This window comes from Phasianus colchicus, chromosome 7 (genome assembly GCF_987193195.1).
Source record: "Phasianus colchicus chromosome 7, bPhaCol1.hap1.1, whole genome shotgun sequence".
Taxonomy (NCBI): domain Eukaryota; kingdom Metazoa; phylum Chordata; class Aves; order Galliformes; family Phasianidae; genus Phasianus; species Phasianus colchicus.
Window position 1 is genome coordinate 32,430,597 of NC_143442.1, and position 20,914 is coordinate 32,451,510.

The window sequence follows — 20,914 nt, forward strand, 5'->3', positions numbered from 1 at the left end:
TAAAACTGTCAGAGAGCATCCAGTGGAGCCTTCGAAGATTGGGAAGGGTCTGGAGGGCAAGGGGTGTGGGGAGCAGCTGAGGTTCCTTGCTTTGTTCAGCCCAGAGCAGAGGAAATGTGGGAGGCCTCATGGCAGCCTGCAGCTCCTCACAAGGAGCAGAGGGGCAGCGCTGATCTCTGTTCTCTGGTAAAGGTGACAGGTCCTGAAGGAATGGCATGGAGCTGCGTCAGGGGAGGGTTAGGTGAATGTGAGGGAAAGGCTCTGCCTTAGAGGACAGTGGGTATGGAGCAGCTCTGCAGGGCAGCAGGCACAGACCCAAGCTACTGGAGCTCAGGGAGCATTTGAACAGCATCTCAACATCGTCTGATCTTTGTGGAGTTGGATTCGGTGATCCTTGTGGGACCCTTCCAACTTGGGATGTTCTGTGATTGTACGTTTTTGAGTGAGAAGACAATAGACAGTAACAAAGGAGAAACATGGATTGTTTTACAAACATAGCTATTCCCACTGCATTACTACAAGTTCAGCGCCTGCTTAGTCTGGGTGAAATGCTACTCTACAAATTATTTCTTTTTTTCTTTTTTTATTATGTGACTTTGGCGACTGAGCTAAGGGCCTTATTGGAGTAAAAGCTTAAGCTAACTGCAGAGAGGACAAGATTGTAAGCTGATTCATGTGCAACATTAAAAGTAAAAGGTCTGCTAAAGGATGGATTGATAATATGCCGGTTTTAAGCGAGATGTGATTAATGTTTTCTATCTTCTAATATTGCGTCCATTTATTCACTTAAATTATGCTCATTTACCAACAAATGATATTTTTCATTTTTGTCTCTTGTGCTGAGAAGTGCTTGCTAGATTAGTTTAAGAATAAATCGTGAATCATGGTTCTGGTTAGTATGTCAATGATAAGCAACATTATTAGTGCTATTAATTAAGTAGTATTTGCTGGCACCTGTACTTCCTATCACTTAGTCACTCAGCTTTCTGTGCAGCTGAATTCCATGGATCTACCTTGTGCACAAAACCACGTGTCTGTTGTGTGACTGAATTCTTAGATATTTTTATATTCCTATTTGTTACTTATGCCATTGCAACCTCAAATGCCCCGCTCCTTTAACCGTTTGTGCCTTTCAAATAAAGGTAATGAATGTATTTATTTATTTTAAAGAAAATGCAAAGTGTTTGCTGTCTGTGCAACGAGCTTCACTTATCCTTATTTTTCAGTGTACATGTTGGGATGTCTGGAGAGGAACCTTAAGAGAGAAGCCTTAAATGTAGGGTTTGGGTTTTTTTTTTTTTTTTTTTACTGTTCCTTGTCTCTGATGTATTTGTAGGCATTTGCAATGACTAAACAAATTCTTGTGGAAAAGTCAGTTGTGGGCTGGAAGGAGATAGAATACGAAGTTGTGAGAGATGCTGCTGATAACTGTATTGCAGTCTGCAATATGGAAAACATAGATGCGATGGGAGTCCACACAGGTAGGTCTGAGCACAGGATGGATCACTAGAAGTGGCTTTTGTTAACTGTTTTATGCAGTAGTTTACACAGTTATGTGATTGATGGAGTGGGCTCTAGAAATGCTTTTCAGGTCTCCAATGCAGACAGACAGTGTGTAAAACGGATATTGTTAGGCTGAGCCCACAGCTATCATATCGTTTTTCATAAAATGGCTTTTAGCTTCTCCAAAATCCGGTTCTTGGCCTCTGACTGTCTTTGCTTTTCATTGCATTCGGATTTGAAAGAACGTGGTAACTTCACTAGTGGCAGTGGTTTAGCAAAAAAAGCAATGCATGTGGCCAGAATTTACTGCTGCTGAACTGCTGCTCGTTTTCCTTCTCTGTTACCTGGTGACAAACAGGAGATTCTGTCGTAGTGGCTCCGAGCCAGACGCTCACTAATGAGGAATTTCAGATGCTGAGGGATCGTGCCATCAAGGTTGTCCGATATTTGGACATTGTGGGAGAATGTAATATCCAGTTTGCTCTGCATCCAACTTCCCTGGAATACTACGTCATTGAAGTTAATGCCAGACTTTCGAGAAGTTCAGCTTTGGCATCCAAGGCAACAGGGTAAGTTTATTTAAAGAATGAACATTAAACAAACAACATGAACAAACAAAAAGTGGAGATCAACAGAATAATGTCAAGGAGTTGGATTGGTGTGTTATTTAAATATGTAGATGACAGCTGTGAGTACGAAGAGTTTCTGCATCTACTTTCCATGCAGTTAAGACAAGGATGCGTAAGCCTAATTTGCAGCAAGATAGACTGAAGTTGGCTATTTGGGGGAACTCTGGAGTAGTCAGGGCAAGATGAACTGCCTGGGAAGTTTCTAAGAACAGCTCCTGTCAGCATCTGCGAGGAGTGACCCTGGGAGAGTCGGTCCTGCTGGGAGATGGAAGAAGGGGTTAGTGAGCCTTCCAAGTCGGTTCCAGCCTGCTGGTGCTGTTAGTGCAGAAGGGAAGAACTCCCAGGAGGTGTGTGGGAGGGGAGCCTAATAGCTGTCCTTACAAAGCATATCCGTGGTATCCGTATGTTGGCTGCAAAACCTCTGGGACCCAAAGGACACAGTTAGTAATGAGCTGTCTGTCAAATTGATGCAAATGGTATTACTATCTGCCTTTGTTTTGTTGGCTAATCATAAACTAATCAAGATAAGAATGGTCAGAGCAGCCTGTTTAAAAATTGGCTTCCTAATTGTGCTTTGCAGATGCTGTTGAGAGGTGCAAATTATCAATTAATTTTCAGTTTTCAACAACTTCTGTGGTTGTTGAAGTGCTGTAGCAGAGTGGAGATAAGTTATAATGTTGGACAGTGGGTGTCTTGATTGTTTTCTTTTTCAACAACAGACTTGTAGCTAAATGTAACTGTTTTTATGATCTCACCATAGGTGTGATATATATTTAAAAGGGTTACATTGCAGGCAGTAAAGTGAGACTCTGATCTAGATAGCTCTACAGTGCATTGGGATAGGAAGTTGAATGAGTACTCGAGCACAGTAATCTTCCATTACGTTAAGAAGGGAAAATCACCTCACATCTGGGTTTCTCGCAGAACAGCAAGAATCTGGCTTTTGAATGATGCACTGGTAAGGCTGGAGCTACTTGGGTTACAGGCAGGTTTGTGCTGAGAGCTTTGGGTGTGATGAAGGACTGGGGGATTTCCTAAGAGCTGTTGCAAATGGACTGCGTCTGACTGGAAGTGGCTCAAGAAAGTCATCATGAAACTGGCTTTGATATCAGTGTTGTAGGAAAAAGATCTTGAGGGAGGGAGCTGTTTGCACTGAGGAAGGTTCCAAGAACAATGTTTGGATTTGGCCTGAAACTTCATATCATACCTGGATTCAGAAAGCTAAAGGTTGTTTTTTTTTGCAGATGATACTGATGAACAGTGACCTCAAATATCCTTGACTGTGAATGAGCCAAAGACCTTGAGATTTCATAGAATCATGTAAGGGCTTGGGTTGGAAGGGACCCTGAAGCCCATTCAGTTCCAATCCCCTGCCATGGGCTGGTTTGTCCCCACCAGCTCAGGTTGTCCTGCCCCATCCAACCTGGCCTTGGACACCTCCAGGGATGGGGCATCCACAGCTTTTCTGGGCAGCGCTGCCAGGGCCTCACTGACCTCTGTGTAAAAAAAATTCCTCATGATATCTAATATAAATTTCTCCTGTTTTGGTTTGAAACTGTTCTCCCTTGTTTTATCCCTATCTGCCTGTGTAGAGATTTGCTTTCCCTTGTCAATATCAGTTTATGCTGACGCTATCATAGGAAGTTAGCCTGAGGACTGGCTGATACATACAATACCTTATACAACAGTGCTCTGGCTGCTTATGCAGTTTGTATTTTTTATTAGAGTGGTTCAGCTGTCAGTATCAGTCATGGAAAAAGTACGTGACATAAGTGGAAGATGTGGGGATTCTTGGTGATTTTTCGAGATGAGATTTTTTTGTCTGATACTGGAATGAAGTAACTTGTCTGCTGACGAGGTTTTTCCATCCAACTAAACATTGTGAAGGATGACATCTTTAGCAAAATGAGAATAACGGACTCACTTCGTTTCCTTTCCTCCAGCTGAGCCAGCTTCACAGACCTGTCATCTCCATTCCTTTTGCCATCCTTGAACTAACTGATTCAGTGTAGACTGCTGAAGCCCCCAGTGTCAGATTTTCCTCTTGTGATTCCGGTGTTCAAATGAAAAGTGAAATCTTTGAGGTTTGGGGGAAATCCATAACTTTCTGCAGTAGTGGGGGAAGCCACTTTTTTCCTCGAGGAAAAAAAAGGAGAATAAAAGAAAGTAACATGCAAAGCATCCCTTGAGGTTCATTTCCTTTATCTGCTAAATGAAAAAACACAAACTCTGGTATTCATCTATGCTGCTGCCAAATCCTTGGCAGAAGTGCAGGCTGTAAAATCTTGGTGTTAGCCACAGAGCTGAGGTGATTAGCCTTCCTAATTGACAAGGCCATGCTTGTGTGTGCAGTGGTGCATGCATGCTGATGGTAGTGTTGGCTCCCAGCTCTGGCAGGGAAGTAGCAAACCAGCATCGCAGCCTCTGCAGGGCGACAGTAACGTCTCGTGCAGTTGCAAAGTTGAGTCATTCCATTCTCACACGGAACAGAAGGCAGAAATGCTGCAGACCTGGCAGTACCACAAGGAGAAACTCTTAGCTAATTTTGATGATCAGTCAGCCCTTGTACCACACTGGACAATGTGTGATTATAGCACTGTGTATCAAATATATCTTTCACCTGGGGTGGGTAATACTGTGTTTAAGATGGCTGTACTTAAGACTATTAGGCAATTAGTCTAAGTGTTTATACAGGTAGACTGTCTGTGACTGCAAACAAGCAGGAATTCTGTTATCTAGCCATATACGAAGCGCAGTCCAGGCCCTCAGAAGCTCAATATTTGAAGAAATAAGAACAAAAATAAAACTGTATTTTTAATTTCACATGTGATAACATGAGGCAGGGAGATGCTGTATTAAAAGGAATTTGGTGGCAGAGCCCAAGAACCTGATTCAGATGTCCTGAACCTCAGTGCCACAGCTTAAACTCTGGGCTCTTGCTTTCTTTTCAACATCTGATTAATATCTAGAGAGTAAAGGCAAGAAAGGTGAAGTTGTCTCGGTAAGATTGAGACTGTCTTTTTAGACCACCTATGCTCTCAGTATGCCAAGAATGGTGTGCTGCTGCAATTCAGTATAGCAGATAGTAATTAAAGCAGAGGCCTATGATGTTTTGTTGTCATTTGCAATACGAGCAATTGCAAAAGCAAAGTCATTCCTACTCTACCATTCTCTATGTCTCTTCTGTGGCAGGTATCCATTGGCGTTCATTGCTGCCAAAATTGCCTTGGGGATCCCATTACCAGAGATCAAGAATGTAGTGACAGGAAAAACCTCAGCCTACTTTGAGCCCAGCCTGGATTATGTTGTTACCAAGATACCCCGCTGGGATCTGGACCGTTTTCAGGGAGCCTCCAACCAGATTGGGAGCTCCATGAAGAGCGTGGGAGAGGTGAGTATGAGAGCCTGTCCTTCTCTTCCATTCTACCACTTGGGAAAGCCATTGATCAGAAATCCTCAGAGTATCTGCTCTTTGTCAACCCAGTGGCTTCTGAAAACATTAATTCACCTCAAGTTATTCTTGTTTGATAGTATATTTAACTGAAATGAGTTTGAGCTATCTTGGCTATCACAGTAAGGATTCATAAATAGTTTGACTTTTAATGGAAGAGACTACTTTTGAATGAACTGAGATTGAATGCACTCTTAACACTCATGACTTCTGGAGTTGTTTTTTGTTCAGAGTTCTGTAGAGATGGTTAGTTAAGAGTATCACATCAGGAGTTGTGGTTTGTTGAGATTTTCAGTAATGCAGATGAACAACAGCCTTCAGTTGTTCCTGTAGTTATTTGTCCTCCCTGTTAAAACTGTGCCAAATCTCACCTACTTCTGCTCTTGAAATCAAGCACAACATGTAATATTGCTCTGAAGTTTTGTTTACTTTAGTGATTAAGTATCTTACATCTGGAATGTGACAGCAGGATTTTTAAATGCTGATTTTAAGGTGTCTGTGACAATAGCAGCATTTTCAGACCAAATTTTAAGAGGTGGGAACTGGATAAATTATTCTCTTAATTAGTTAATTACATATCAGGTACCAAAGCAAAATAATTAACTTAATATTTTTTCAGCTGCCTTTTTCTCCTAATGCTTTTCAAGTAGCTATTTGATTTAATTATTTTGACATGAGACTTTCCTAACATCAATTCTACCTTGCTCAGACAATGAGCTTTCATCACAATTGGGAGGATTAATTAGAACTTCATTTTTCATTTGCAATTTTGGCTTTTAATGTCAATGAGGTGCTTTTTTATGTGTTTTTTTTTTTTCTTCAGTGAGTTGATGCTTACTGATATTAACCCTCTGTGCTTATGAGTTTTTGGACTGTTCTTTTGGAATTGGAGTTCCAAATACGGTTGCATTGTGCATCCTCAGCTGTATGGCAATCACTTGCTGACCATAGGTATTTACAGGAGGAAGTACTGAGTCCTTCCAGTGGTTGTATGCCACAAAAGCAGAACCACATGAACGCCCTCTCCTTCTCATCTTTCTCAAAACAGAATGCTGGGTAAAGTGAGTGGGGAAGAGGGATAGAAGGAGTCAGTGTTCCAAACATGCTTGTCTACTACTGCTGAGGGTGAACTGAAACAAGGATGGGGAAGATGAAGAAATGCAGCCTGCTGCTGATGGATGTACTCAACAAAAAAGATGAGTCTCCAAGAGGAGAGGCTGTCTTTGAAGCAAAGGGCTTCTGGCAGCTTTGTGTCTGTTATTATGGCACAGGCATCCCCTTAGGCCCGAACCTAAAAGCAGATGGCAGCACCTACTGCATTTTTATTAATTGAACAGTTTGGCCTGGCCTGTTTTTTTCCAGAGCTCTGTTGTGCTGGGCAACAGCCTGGAGCTGTAAGAAAGAAGAAAACAATGTTATTTTTTAATTTGACATTTTTCAGCACTGTGACTGTGAAGATTTTTACACAGCTAGGATTTTGCCATACTGGGCATCAAGAAATTTGAGAACGGGCTCCGTGGTACCTCACAGATTTTCAAAGAAAGTCTTGCTTTCTTACTAGAGCTGATGTCAAGGCTTAAGGAGGGAAACCCCGACGCTGCTGTGCCAAGCAGGAATAATCCTTTAAGAGAGCCTTCACAGGAGACTGTCACTTTTAAATGTAATTTATAGGAAGAGGAGCAGGTTTCTTCTGCACCTTAAAATTCCCACTGTGAGTTTCTCTCTCTAACAGGTTGTTAAACAGAAATATCCTTCTGTATTACTACACCCATGCTGCTACATAATGCTTTCTACAATGCTTCCAAGCAGTTTACAAGGAGAACAGCAACTTTTTGTATTTTACAGATAGGGAGATGAAAGCAGAACAGTCACTTGTCTGAAACTCTCTGTTGGTAATTACTGGCAGTTGGTCCTAGAAGTGGGACTCCCACTGGTTTTAAAGCCAGTATGGCTATCTTAAGGGAGTGAGTTTGAAGGCTGTCATCTTTCTGTATGTTCGTTGTTACAGTTTAAACTTGCACCCATCTGTTATTTGGAGGGCAGCTGGGTAGCAGCTCCTCATAACTAATGTGGAAGTGCTCTCCATTACAGGTCATGGCTATTGGCCGCACTTTCGAAGAGAGCTTCCAAAAGGCCCTGAGAATGTGCCACCCCTCTATAGATGGCTTCACGTCACATCTGCCCGTGAACAAAGCCTGGCCAGCCATTGCAGATCTTCAGAAGGAACTCTCTGAACCATCCAGCACTCGAATATATGCAATGGCCAAGGTAACAAAAGATTGAAAGCCCTTGATCTATGTCCCTTGAATTATGGCTACCAAATGGGATGAGCTGTAGTAGCAGAAGTCAAGTGTTTTTCATCCCCTTGTTTCCCTTTGCCAAGCATACTCTGTTCATTTGTGTAGCATCTTTGTTGCTGAATTACAATTTGTGGCAGTGTCAGTAGAAATCTGAATCACTTCTTTTGCTTGCTCCTGTAATAGAATTGTTTGCTAAATATTAGCTAGTATTCAGCCTTTATTTATGCTAGAGTAATTGACAGTTAAAGCTGGTCCATTTGGCAGATTACCATTAGTTTTATGGGAAGGGAAGAAGTTAAGAATGAAGATCCTTGTGAACTGAAACAAGGGATGCAGTCTGAGAGTACTGTGTTTGCAGTTGTTGCATGGGTATGGGCTTGAAACTTGAAAAGCTGTTAAGAGACAATTCTAAGTTTAGCAACCAGGAATCCTGTTCTTTGAAACATGCTCAACTTCCCTTAGCGTTCTTTAACTTGTTTCCTGTCACACTAGGCAAATTGCAACACCTTTTGAGGTCTATGGGTGAGTGTTACCATAAGGGAGCTAGGGTACCAAATTATTTCTGCCTTCAGTTTCATGGTGTTTGTCTGTGTATAACTCATGGTTAGTTACTTTACCAAATAGGTGCAATTTCATATATTGGCTTTTTTGCAGCTAACTTATCCATCTGTCCATGTCCTCTATGAAGAGAATCACAGAACTGCAGGATGGTTTGGGATGGAAGGAACCTTCAAGCCTATCTGGTTCCAGTCTGTGCCCACAGCAGGGACATTTCCTACTATCTCAATCTACCCAGGGTCCCATCCAGCCTAACCTTGAATGCCTCCAGGGATGGGGCATTCACAACTTCTTTGGGCATCCTGTGCCAGGGCCTCAGCATGCTCTGAATGAAGAGGACAGTTGTCTTGTATAGATCATGCTTAAGACTGGTCTTTTGTTGTTTTTTTTGTCTGCAAACCTGCTTTATTATTTTTATTTTATTTAAGTTGCGAACTTTCTGGCAGTGAAAGCCCATTTACTGTGTTTTGTATCACTGACATTGCTTGGTGGAGTCTTTTAAGCCCCTCCTGCTTGTGTAGATAGCTCATTAGCCCCTCTGAGTAAGGGGAGCTAGGGTTGTGCTGTGTTTGTAAAGAGGTTTGCACATAACTGTTCCTATTATAAATGACCTTAATGAAAAGCACAAGATGTTCTGTGCATGTCCAGCTGTTGACTTTTGCTTTTCAAGCTGGGGAAATATGTGTCTTCATAAGTGTAGAACAGCCTTCTACAGCTGTGCTTGGTCTCTATTACAGCTTTCTCTTGCAACTGAGGACCAATATTTTCTCATCTCTCTGAGTGACTTAGGGGGGGCTTTTGTAAAGGTTAATCTCAGCCGCATGCTAACACAGGATTTAGAGAGGCAAAGGTAAGTTTGGGCCACAGTTAACACTCTGGGTGCTCCCCGTTGGTGACATTTTCACAAGCAACCATCAAAAAAAAACACGGGATAAAAATCTTAATCCCTCCTCATGAAGAGCTGCCTCTTTCTCACACTGTGCACTCGTTCTTCCCCGTTAATAACTGAGGCAAGCAGTGTCAGTAAGATACTTCCAGCAGCTGGGGCTGCAGGCCTGGAAATCCCTTCCCACCTTGCTGACATTTAAAAGCTGAGAGTTAGTCCCCATTAGCTGTCAGCTTTGTTTGAAACAGAATGGAGCTTCGCTGTGTGGCTTTTCCTCCCTACAAGCCCCACTCCTCATCTCTGGAAGGCTTCTTAAGTTTTCTCTCTCCTTTGTCTGTTTGGGTGATTTAAACCCAAACCAGTAACTGTTCAGGTGAAAAGGAAGCAAGTTCAGTTGCCATTCAAAGCAATTGCTGTTGTAATGGGAATCCTTGTTGCAATTTTTTTATTATTATTATTATTATAAAAAGGGCAGCAGGAGAGAGGCTGAAATGGATGGTAGTTCTTTGGGCACAGTGTGGCAAGGGTGTAACTGCAGCTGATGAACAGGAAGGGCTGTTCAGGTTATATCGAGTCTTTTGTAGACTCTCTAAGGGATTGTATACCAGTGGATTTACGCTGTGGGCTCAGTCTGAACCATTTCACACTGGAGTCCTGATCTCCCTGTTATTCACACTGCAGACATGTCAGTTTGCCCTTGCGCTCCTGTCCACAACCAGCTACATACTTCCTTTGGGAGCAGGGGTGAGATGGAAGGAATGAACATGCTGGTCCTAGAGACAGCACAGGTGGCTGAGCCAGCTCCTGGTGCTTGCCTGGAGACAGAACCTCTTGGAGGTGAGCAGGGCTTTAAAGTCAAGCAGTCCTGCTGAAAGGCTCTGTCTGTTTTTGTAGCTCCCTCTGTACTCTACCATGTAGGTATAGAGCAAAGCACTCTTGAGTGCTGTTTGTGACCACTGATCAAACCCTACAGGGATTTTCTGCTTGGAAACTTGATTTACCCCTGTGGCGTAGTAGTTTGGGAGTAAAAGCTGTCTGCAAATGTAGTCTTGTCTCCCTCTCCAGATTTATTCCATGGGCATGAAGTGGTTTATTTTCAATTTCTATCCTCTGACAAGGGAGAGGTAGGCATTTGTTTTCTCCAGTTTCCCATGAAAGACTTTTAAATGGGGTCCTAAGTAGATTAAGTGTATGTGGTAATGTTAACTTTGAGCTTATGGGGCTCAAAGTGACCTTGGCCTGGAAGAAAAAATGTCACTGTGCAGTGTGCTAAGCTCATCCCCAGATGAATGCTAGAGTTTTCTTCAGTGGCATTGCTCTGGCTTTGTTCCAGGGATGTTGCCCTGCAAGAAAACAATTAAGCTTGGTAACAAATTAATGAGTTTGATTACTTCAGCTCAGCAAAGATAGCATGCTGGTATTATCATTATAGTTGATTATAGTTGTTTTATCAGGAGAGTTGTAACTGCACGCTGCTGGTGAGACCCAGGAAGTATCAGCAATGGAAGACACAACTATCATACTGAGGGGCTCTCTTCAAGATCTTTTTTAATATTGCAGTGTCCTGTCAATCAAGGTTTTCTACAGTGATTCTGTGGGGAGCCTTTTAGCTCCATGACACGAGTAGTTTGATAAAAATAAACAAACAAATAAACAAAAAGCAACAATACAAAAACAAACAAAAAAAACCCCATGGCCCAGAAAAGATAGTCATGCTGTGGATGCAAATTGTCACCCAGGGCTGGACTCTCCTTTACTTCAAAGGTATGTATTCCAAGGCCATGTGTTTTGATTCAAGTGTTATTTTTAATGGGCAAATTGAAACTTATGCTCCAAAGCAAGGAGTTTCTCCACAGATGAGAATTTGGACCTTCTTGTTTAGCATTAGCAGCTGCAAATTAATAGTGGGACCGAGATTGAAGTGATTTGATGGCAAGGATACAGATGAGGAACAGGTACTGCAGAGTGAATGTGTCAGGCCATACGTGGTTAAGCCACGTGTGTTTGGTAGCCACCAGACCATTGGTTGAAGTTTGGCTGCTGGCTTTGTAAAAGCAAATTCTTTTTCTTGTTCAGGTAGAAGCCAGTTCTTGTGGAAATGACTGGTCCCTCCCTGTATTCTGCTTGGACTCAGTTTGGACTGCTGTGGCAAACCTTTGATTTGCTTGCGTTTGCTGCCACTGGCGTCTTTGTGTTACATAGTTGCTGCTACTCTTTGCTCTATTTACAGAGCATATATTCAAGCATCTGATTGGTGCTTTCCTCTTTTTGGCAGGCCTTGGAAAAGGGAGTCCCTGTGGATGTCATTCACAAGCTCACAGCCATTGACAAATGGTTCCTGTGTAAGATGCGCAGCATTGTGAACATGGAGAAGATCCTGAAGGAAGTGAAGCAGTAAGACAAACAGTCTTGTCCTTGGGCACATTGGTGTGTCTGGGGATCATTCTGCCGGGAAAACTGTAGTACCTGATGCTGAGAGGTTCATTTTGGTACTCAGTATAAGTGATGCTGTCTTAAACCCCAGTTCACTGTCTCACCCAGGTGGAGTAGATGTCTGAGCACACTCTTTGGAGATGAAGAAGTTCATTAAGCGTTCAGGTTTTCTTGCTACTTGTAGGCATCTTGAAAATGCTAGTTTGTTTTGGAAAATCCATGTTGTATCATTGAGGCTAGGACTGGAAATGTGGAGACGGCCTGCGATAATAATGGTAGGCTGCACTCACATGCCTAGGATAGGTTTGCCTTCAGATGTGAGAGTTGTCCTGACTTACTACACCTGAGAATCAAATGCAGTGCATTTTGTTTCTCCTGGAAAATTGATTCTTAATCTTTTCTGCCTTTCTGTGATTGTGTGGTATGTGTTGCTTTTGTACTGTACTTTCAAATGCCTGTAAGTCCAGACATATTTAAATATAAATCTTCTTTCCTTAAGAAAAATGACCATATAAAACTAAGTAGGAAAGATAGCAGTAAATTAAAGTGCCTGGCTGTATTTCAGTTCCAGCCTCTTGCTGACTTGAGCTTTCCTTTCATGGTTTATGAGGTTGGGAGCACCTCCTTGCTGAGTTATTGGCTACATGTTGGCCAGCTTTTCCACTTTCAATGTTTGCTGTCCTAACCACGTTTCACCACATGATGGCACTGGGAGCGCACCGAAGCCAGTAGATCACTGAGTTCACCTGCTTGGATTTTGTTTCTCTGACCAGCTGCGCAGTTTTAATTGAGCAGCTATTGGTCTCCTTTGCCCTCCGGAACAAGCTGAATCTAGAGCTAAACAAAAATAAATGTGGAGGGAGATGTCGAAGAGAAGTAGTAGCTTGATTACTTATAGAAATCTATTGTTTGGCTGCACAAACATTTGCCCTCTAACATCTGTGTCATGTTGTATTTGTCTTGAGTGCCTTAAAATATATACACGCAGCAGCTCCCAAGGAAGAAGATGAAAAAAAGCCCAGACTCAGATTGGTTTTCCTGCTGTTGGAGTGCCATGCTCTGGAACATGCACTTAGCATCCCAGAGGTCGATCAAAGCCTCATCTGCTATAAATCCACCATCCCTACACAGACGCTAATTGCTCTGTATCCTCCTTTATCACTAAGGCTGCTTTCCCTTTCCCTGCTATGGTTGGATGGCAATAATAGTACCAGTAGCTAGTACTATCCTGCACTGATTTCATCCTCCTGGTCACTTAGCAAGTGACTACAGCAGGCCTGCTAGAGCAAGCCCTTTGGCAGTGTCAAACATCGCATTTGTATCACCAACCAGTGTTGCATCTGTTGTAAGGAAATTCATGCAACACAGCTCTGATTGCTGCTGATGTTAATTAAGTTAGTTTCATTTATTGATAAGTGCAGATTTTTCACTCTGCTATTCTTACTCCAACACTCTCAAGGAAACCAGCTTACCTCATAAGCTACATCAAAAGGAGGAGGTGGACTGTCCAGCTGCATTATGTTGAAGGCAGTGAACAGGGAAAAAGCACTTGTGACTTGAGCTAAGGGGCTGGTCCAGTGAGCCACATCAGGAAACACATCTCTCCGATAGCCAAGGGAAAGCTAATTGAGTGATGCAAATGAGACTTGGCGTGCATGTGCAACCAGCTGTTTCCAGTCCCCAGCATGTCTGGCATTGAGTTTTACCTGTGCTGTGGGATTATTCCCAATTGAAAAGAATGGGCTGTGACACAACCATAGCTTGAAATCTTTGTTACTGAAATATAGTTACTGCAAGCAAAAGTGTTTGCCCCATTCTCAGGCACTGTTTTCTTTTTTCTTCAGTTGTACCCATCTCTTCCTTTTTTTTTTTTTTTAATGTCTTCTGAGTGGTTTTGGAGTAATTTGCAGTGAAGTGTTGGATCTGCCAAGAATCTTGATATGTAGAAACTGGTAGCAAGGAGATGGTCTCTGCCCAGAGGAAATTCAGAGCTAGAATTAGTGGGTATGTCAGGCAGGTGGGGAATGGGGATCAGAGGCAGAAGGACAACTGTGTGAGCAGTCCATCAAGCAGTGTTCACATCACCTTGCCATGGCTGTATGAAGTGATTCAAAAGAAGAACAAGGCCTCACTGTTTTATGCAGAGAAGGTGTTTCCATGTGCAAAATGTTATGTAGGGAATGTTATGTGGGAGACAAATGTTTCTACCTAATCAACATTTGTCTTACTAGAATACTAGCAAGGCCAATCATTTGGAGATACAGCTGAGAATGGGAAAGGCACCCATTGCCTCATTTACATTTGTCCCAGCAAACATCTTTCCAAAAGGACCTGGTGCCTGTGAGTCTATGTAGTCATGCTACAACAATATTTCAATTCAGCTCTGCCTCTGGGTCCTCTAAAATGGAGAAAGGGTTGTTTCAGGTGATGTGATTTGGCTGCAGGAAAGCAAATGACCTGAGTTGAATTGGGAAAAGAAAGCCATTTTGAGGGTACCTGCAAAAATATCCAGTAAAATCACACACATCAAATATATGCCCTTGCCTTTCTCCTGTGACCTGCGTGTTTCTCATTTAAAGTTTGAACTTCCATTGTTGCTTTTTTTATCTGTTACCTTCCTGTCTTCAGTAAGGCGATCTTAACTGCAGTTTTCCCCACTGCTCATTCACATATACATATGTAAATGGAAAGAGAAAGCACCATTCCATGCTTTTGGACTGTGAACAATGGTGGATAGAGCAATAGCTGTGCAACAGGTTGCACTGTTGTCAGAATTGAGTTCCTGGGACTTGGCCTTGCCTGTCCCATGAGAGAAAATGGAAGGGCAGGGCCCTGGGCAACCCTGCTGGCTGTTTGTCATACTGACAGCTTGTGAAAGAGGAGGAGATTTGAGCAGCTCACATCTAGCTGACCTAGATAAGGCTGGGTAATAGATGCAGTCCAGAATAAGTCAGATTTGCAGTGGAGTCAAATGTCCTATTCATCCCCAAGAGCACAACTGAAGTGCCAACTTGGAAGTAACATCTGAAGCATGTTTGTCTCAGGACACTTAAATGGCCTGAGTAAAGGCAAGTAAAGCTTCTTTGGGGATCAGTATCTGTCCCTTGAATATCTGCAGTGAGGATTTTTTTGCATGTGGCCATTATTATTTTTATTTATTTCCTAACTTTTTGCTCCCTGAGAACTGTGGCTATGCACAAGAAGTGCGTGGAGGAGAGCTTACCCTTGCACTGTGGAATAAAAGCACTTGCTGGCCTCTGGTTTGCTTGAAAGGCATGGGGGCAATTCTGAGTGTTGTGGTTCCTTCTGAAGGAGACAGGCTTATAGATGGGAAAGCAGAGTGAAGTAAGTGTAAGGGTGGAGACCCTTCTAAGCCCAGTGTTTGTAGTCAGGTGCTCTGCTCTGTGGCCCATGATAGAAGTTGTTTGCTGTGAATTCCTTTTAGAAGCTCATGCCCATGGCTCTGTGAAAGGTGTGCATTGTGAGCAGCTTGCTGGGAAGCATGACTTGAGTTCAAAACATCACCGTGGTGGAGTAGCCATGGGTTTTGGAATTAAAGCCTGACTCCAGCAGATGACCTGGGAAACAAGGCAGGAGGAAAGATCAGACAGGCCATTGATAACATCTGTTCTTCCACAGTGCGAGTTACACACCTGTTCTTCTCAACAGCAGCTTTTCTGCTGGCTTGTATGTTTTGAGACAGGTCAGAGAGCACAGGTGAGATCTTGTGGGTATAATGTGGAGCTGGTCTGGTGACTGTAAAGGAGGCAGCTCTGATTTATACTGTTTGAGGAGCTGTCACTGACATATTTGTTGTACGCGATTTTAACTAACTGGGAAGATTACTTTTGTCTTCTGAGTGAACTCAGAGGGCAGAGTAGGCTCAGGAGTAGGCTCAGGAACAAATTAGAAATTCAATACGTGAGGAGAATATGGTATAAGCAGTTATTCAGTGCAGTTGTTTGTGCTTTGTGAAGATCCAGTGTAAGATACTTCCTATTTGTCTTATAAGAGCCATAGGTAATAAATTTGCAGCTGTGTTTTCCTTTAAAGCACATCGACATTTGTGAAGGCTCAGTATGCTTTTTCCTCTTTGACACACGTGATAGCCAGGCATTGCCCTTTAAAAGCCTTTGGGATCCTCTTCTAGTGATTCATGCACACACTGGCTCTGGGGAATCTGCATCCCAGCGTACCAGGAGAGCCCTCAAAGCTCTCTTTTTAGCTGCAGTGGAAAACAGGTTTTGAGGAAGCATCTATGACCCATTCCTTGGCTGTTTGAGCTGCTGCTTTGGCACATCACTCAGTTGTAGATGTGAGTCTTTCAGGTCTTGGGGCACAATGTGAAGCTCGTGTTACTTAAATAAAGATCTCCACAATGAGATTGATTAGCCCAAGGATCAGAACTGTATAGATTCAGGGCTCTGAAGTGATGGTTGTTCAGTGAGCAAGGCTTGTTGGTTTACAGTTCCTGCATCCCTAAGTTCTCCTTTGAGCTTTTTGTCAGTCATCTTAGGGGCTTCTTAAAAGGGGAAGGAAGGTCACAGTCAGTCTCCTCAAGGAGAGAAGCAGAGAGAGAATTTGTACACTGATCTCATTATTTTAATTGTAGCACTTTCAAAATGTTGTAAAACACGAGGAGCAGGCCAGGATGCCACTGTAGTGGACAGCGAAAGGGAGGAAGGGAGGAAAAATATTTGGATATAATCAAGGAGGCTTTTGAAACTTTCCATGTTTGTGGTGCTTCTGTAAAAGGAAGAGATCTCTCGGGACATAAGGATTCTGGCTCCAGTGCTTTTTGCTTTTGGTCCTCTTGGCTTGCGAGAGCCAAACTGTTGACCAGGCTGTTGAATTAGGAGGAGCTACATTTGAGACTGACAGACTGAGGTGGAGTGTTCTCATTTTTGCAGATACTTCCTGCATGCCTAGGCCACATAAAGCAGGCCAAGAAAAAGAGCACTTTGCATATGGAGCTGGAGCTTTCCACTGACATGTTTATTTAGCAATACTCCTAAAGATCAGGTGAAAGCAGTCAAGTGGAAGAGAGGGCCATGCTGGAGCAAGCTGCCTGTCCTGGTAATTGCAACACTGCCAACATTCTTCCAGTCAGTTAATAGATTTCCCCAGGTCCTCTGTGCCAGGTGAAATTACAGGGAATTTATTCAGTTTCCTCATATCGTTTATCACTGAAGAAGCAACTGTATGGAGTTCAAAAGATGACAGGGTAGAATTTTAAGCAAAAAGTAACAACAAATCAACAATGGAACCTGAAAAGGAAGCACAAGCAATGTTTGTATTGTTATTAAGTTGCAAAATGTGTGGGAGGCTTAGCTTTGCAAGGAGCGAACAGCCGCTGAATGATTACGGCAGTGTAGAGGAAGTCTGATAGTCTGGTTTTGAAGCTCTCAAACTTCTGACTGTCATTTTATGAAGTGAATGTTAGGAAAAGGAGCCATTTAATGGCCACTTAATCTCCCCTTATTTCAGAATGGATTATAAACTAGCAAGGAGGTTCAGTCTTCGGAAGCTCGTGGTCTGTATATGAAGAGTAAGTGATGCCCCAGGGGAAGGTGGAGCTGATTATGTTGGACTGCGTCATGAGTTTGGCAGTAGTCAGAACTGAATGTTTTGATGGTTGTTTTTTTTTTGTTCTTCTCATTTTAGTGTTGGGTTTCTGATGAGCTCTTGGAAGGGTCATTTGCACCCGAATGTTCAAAGGAATGAGCATGAGACTGCCCTTGCTGCCTTTATTGTCTCCAGCATGTCTAATGGGCTGTCTGGGAGCACAGTCTGTGGGAATTAGATCCAGTGCTGGATCTAAAAAATCATTTTCCCTTAACCTCTGTGTGTCTCAGTATTGCTATCTGCAATGTAAACATCACACTGCCTACTGTTTCCATGTTTCTTAATATTCTTCAGGTGAAAGTTGGGATATAAATCTGATAAGTCATCATTATTAGTAAATGGAAATCTCAGGGCAGATTCTGGTTTCAAGACCTTGGAAAGCAGCACTGAGTGTTTGATTTGTGCTGATTTTCTTTAATTATCTCATGGCAACATTCTTATATCCACAGGGCAGGATTGCCAGTTCTCATCTTTCCTGCCTCATGATGATCCAGGTGCCTTTCCTCCATATTAAACTCCATGGTATGAGAAATGAGGAAACCCTTCCTGTCCAGATACTTCTTATGTAGAGGCTTCCAGCACATGTTTTGTATTAACCACATTGAAAGCCATGCCTCTTATCTTTGTCATGCATTAGGAGAAGCAGAAGAAAAACTCTTTTATTTCCCTTTTAGGCAATCAGCTTTACTCTTGCATACAGTTATTTCCCTTGCAAAACTGGTTACCTATTTGCGTGGATGTCTTTAGCCAGACTAGGATGTCCTAGTAATGACCTAATGTGATTTAAGTTGCTAGCCTAAGACAAAGGGAGTCATATTGCAAAATTATGGCTGTTTCTTTTCTGCCCGTCCTGCTAGCGGGGGTGACAATGAATGATACTGTTATAATGAGAGCTGAAAAAAAGTGAATTGAAATAAGCTGCAAATGAAGGCAATTTTCTTTTTCTGTCGGTAATCAGATGACAGCCAGCAATGTGTGCTTCTGAGACAGTGAAAGCGAGGGAGGAAGCGTGCACAAGAACAGGCTCATTTTCTTGGGGTCATCAGATCTGCTCATTTTTACCTTGGGAATGCCAAACCTAGGAGAGGAATCTGATGTGGCTGCATCCTTCCTAATAGCTGGTGATGGCTAGCATCTCTTTTGCCAGGGAATTGGCAGGTTTTGCTTGCTGTGTTTCCTCTTGTAAAACACTCGTCCGTACCTCCGGTTCTGATGCTTCGTCATGCAAGAAGTTCTGCCTCTGAAGATAGAAGCTAGAAAGGGCTCTGCAGAAGCAGAGGAGTTTTTGCAATGAAGGAGTTAGTGCACGGAAGCTATAGGTTTTCATCGAGCTTCCGAGTTGCTGGAAAGTGGATCTTATTTTGGGAAGCCCTTCCAAAACCCGGGAAGCTCAACCTCAATTAGGCAGGACCATTTCCTTGTGTTTAGCAAAGAGCAGGGTCTGCTGGAGTAAGGAAAGCAATGTGATGGACTGTGGAGAAGACAAGGGTGCAGGGGATCCTCCTGCCAGGAGTCATCCGTGCACAGGGCAGGCTGATTGCTACTCTGTGGTTGCCAGGTTGGGATGTGGTTCCAAGGATAGCAGTTACAGGGATTGCTTCCTTTCTGCCAGTACTCACCAACCTGGCTGACACTGTTATAGCTGTATGGAGTATCCTGTTCTCACACTGCAGAGGAAGGAGAGGTGATACTGGGGAAGTCATAGAGCAAAGCTCACTTATCCGGAGGTTTGAACCCAGAAGTTTCTTGTCTGCAATGCTACTCTCAAAATCAGCTGGTTTGACACTTTTGTGAGTCACCTGTTTTGCTGTTAGCCTGGCTTCACTGAGGGCAGTGGAACTGCTCCACAAGCCGAAGCGGAAAATCCAATCCAATGGCTGTCTTTCATGCTTCAGCTTCCTGACACATTCCAATAAAGTGGCCTTACCCTCTCCTCCCACTCAAATAACATAATGCTATTTATTTAAAAATACCATCAAGCAAAGGACATAATTCAAAAGCTCTGATTTAGGAAAATTGCTTGTTTGTTAATCATTTCCTTTTTCCTGATTCAGAGCTTGCTTGCTCATAAAATATTGATTTATTGGGCAGGCAAGGATGCTCTTGGCAATGAAGATGAAAAGCAGAAGTGCTGATAAAAATACATAGGCTTTTTTATGTTTTTGCAAAAGCTAGGCTTAGAAAAGGTAGCTTAGAAACAGACAGGCAGGAACTATCAGGGGTATAGGTGGAGTCAAAACAAAGTGAAACAGAAACAGTGTGGGAGAGAAAAAAGTGTGTGATGGAGAGTATAAAGAGGGAATGGAGAAGGTGAAAAACTCAAAATGGACAAGAAACCATGAACTGCATTGATGAGTGGGGGAAAACAATATATCTGAAATAAATAGCAAAAACTAGAACTCTTTAGAAGCAGAAATGAGAGAGCAAGGACTTACACAAGTATTGAGAGACCCTGGTTTACCCTATTTCCTCCTCCTTTTAATAATTGAAGAAATAGCACAAATGACATGGGAGAAATTTGAGACTGACAGAAGAGAAAAGAAGTTTGGGCATGGATGTGTGGGGGAAAAAGCAAAGAAAGAAAAACAAAGAAAGCAAAGAAAGTCATCTGTGGGGGCTGCAGTGGTAACTGATCATGCAGATGTTGTGAGCACAGTGACCTTGTACTAGCTTGGTGGAAAATGCTGCCTGGGAGATTGCAGGCTCAGCATGGGCCAGTCCTGCCTCAGATAGTGATGGAAGAAAATGTTTCACTTCTCAGCATCAGTAGTCTACCTGTAGGCTTTGCCTAATAGGATCTCTGTGGGACATCCAGCATAAAAACAAAGATCTTTTTTTGCACAAGGATTGCATGGTTTAGCTGGGTCTTCTTCTTTTTCTTGCCTTTATATGCATACTTCTGTAGCAACTGCACCTCAGTGCACTTTGGAAAGCACAAGTACTCGCATGTCATCTAAATATTGCTGTAAAGCTTCATGCAGCTCTTTTCTTCTGTTTGTTTCTTTAGTACCAGTGAAGAAATTCCAGAAGAGATGCTGAGGAAGGCCAAACAGATGGGCTTCTCAGATAGGCAGATTGGGAAATGCCTGGGACTGACTGAAGTCCAGTGCCGCCAGCTGAGAATGAGGAAGAATGTAGTGCCCTGTGTGAAAAAGGTACCATCAGAAATCTCACTGGTTGGGGTGGGAGCTTCTGAGGGGGCGACAAGCAGGAGGGCTCTATGTCCTTAAGAACAGTTGAGGTAAACAAAGTGAAAACCGTGGCTCTGTTGTCATTAGTGGGAGTTCTGGTACTGACTTTAGAAGTGAACAAATTTTGGCCATCTAGCTTTTACCTCTGCACTGCAAGGCTCGCTGTAATGTCAGGAATTTGTAGGTGAATATCCCCAAGGAGATGCTGACTTTTTCATTTTCTCTGTGGCTGAGGTGGGAGTGCAGCTACCTGGCTTCAGAAAATGGCTGAGAAGACTGATTCTGGTCCACCATGGGGTGACCATAAAAAGTGTCATATGTCTTTTGTGCCGCTAGTA

At 42.8% G+C, this 20,914-nt stretch overlaps 1 protein-coding gene across 19 annotated transcripts in view; it reads left to right on the plus strand.

Annotated features, from left to right (window-relative positions):
- CPS1 (carbamoyl-phosphate synthase 1) overlaps positions 1-20,914 on the plus strand; it is a 256,402-nt gene that overhangs the window by 49,217 nt on the left and 186,271 nt on the right. For all 19 annotated transcript variants that reach the window (XR_016468447.1, XR_016468446.1, XR_016468445.1 and 16 more), the window contains 6 exons: positions 1,337-1,481; positions 1,862-2,072; positions 5,325-5,523; positions 7,675-7,851; positions 11,603-11,721; positions 20,393-20,540. Coding sequence is in view for 7 of the 19 variants with exons in the window: in XM_090144439.1 (XP_090000565.1) it covers positions 1,337-1,481; positions 1,862-2,072; positions 5,325-5,523; positions 7,675-7,851; positions 11,603-11,721; positions 20,393-20,540 (999 nt within the window). In the remaining 12 variants the exon portion in view is untranslated. The remainder of the gene's footprint in view (positions 1-1,336; positions 1,482-1,861; positions 2,073-5,324; positions 5,524-7,674; positions 7,852-11,602; positions 11,722-20,392; positions 20,541-20,914) is intronic.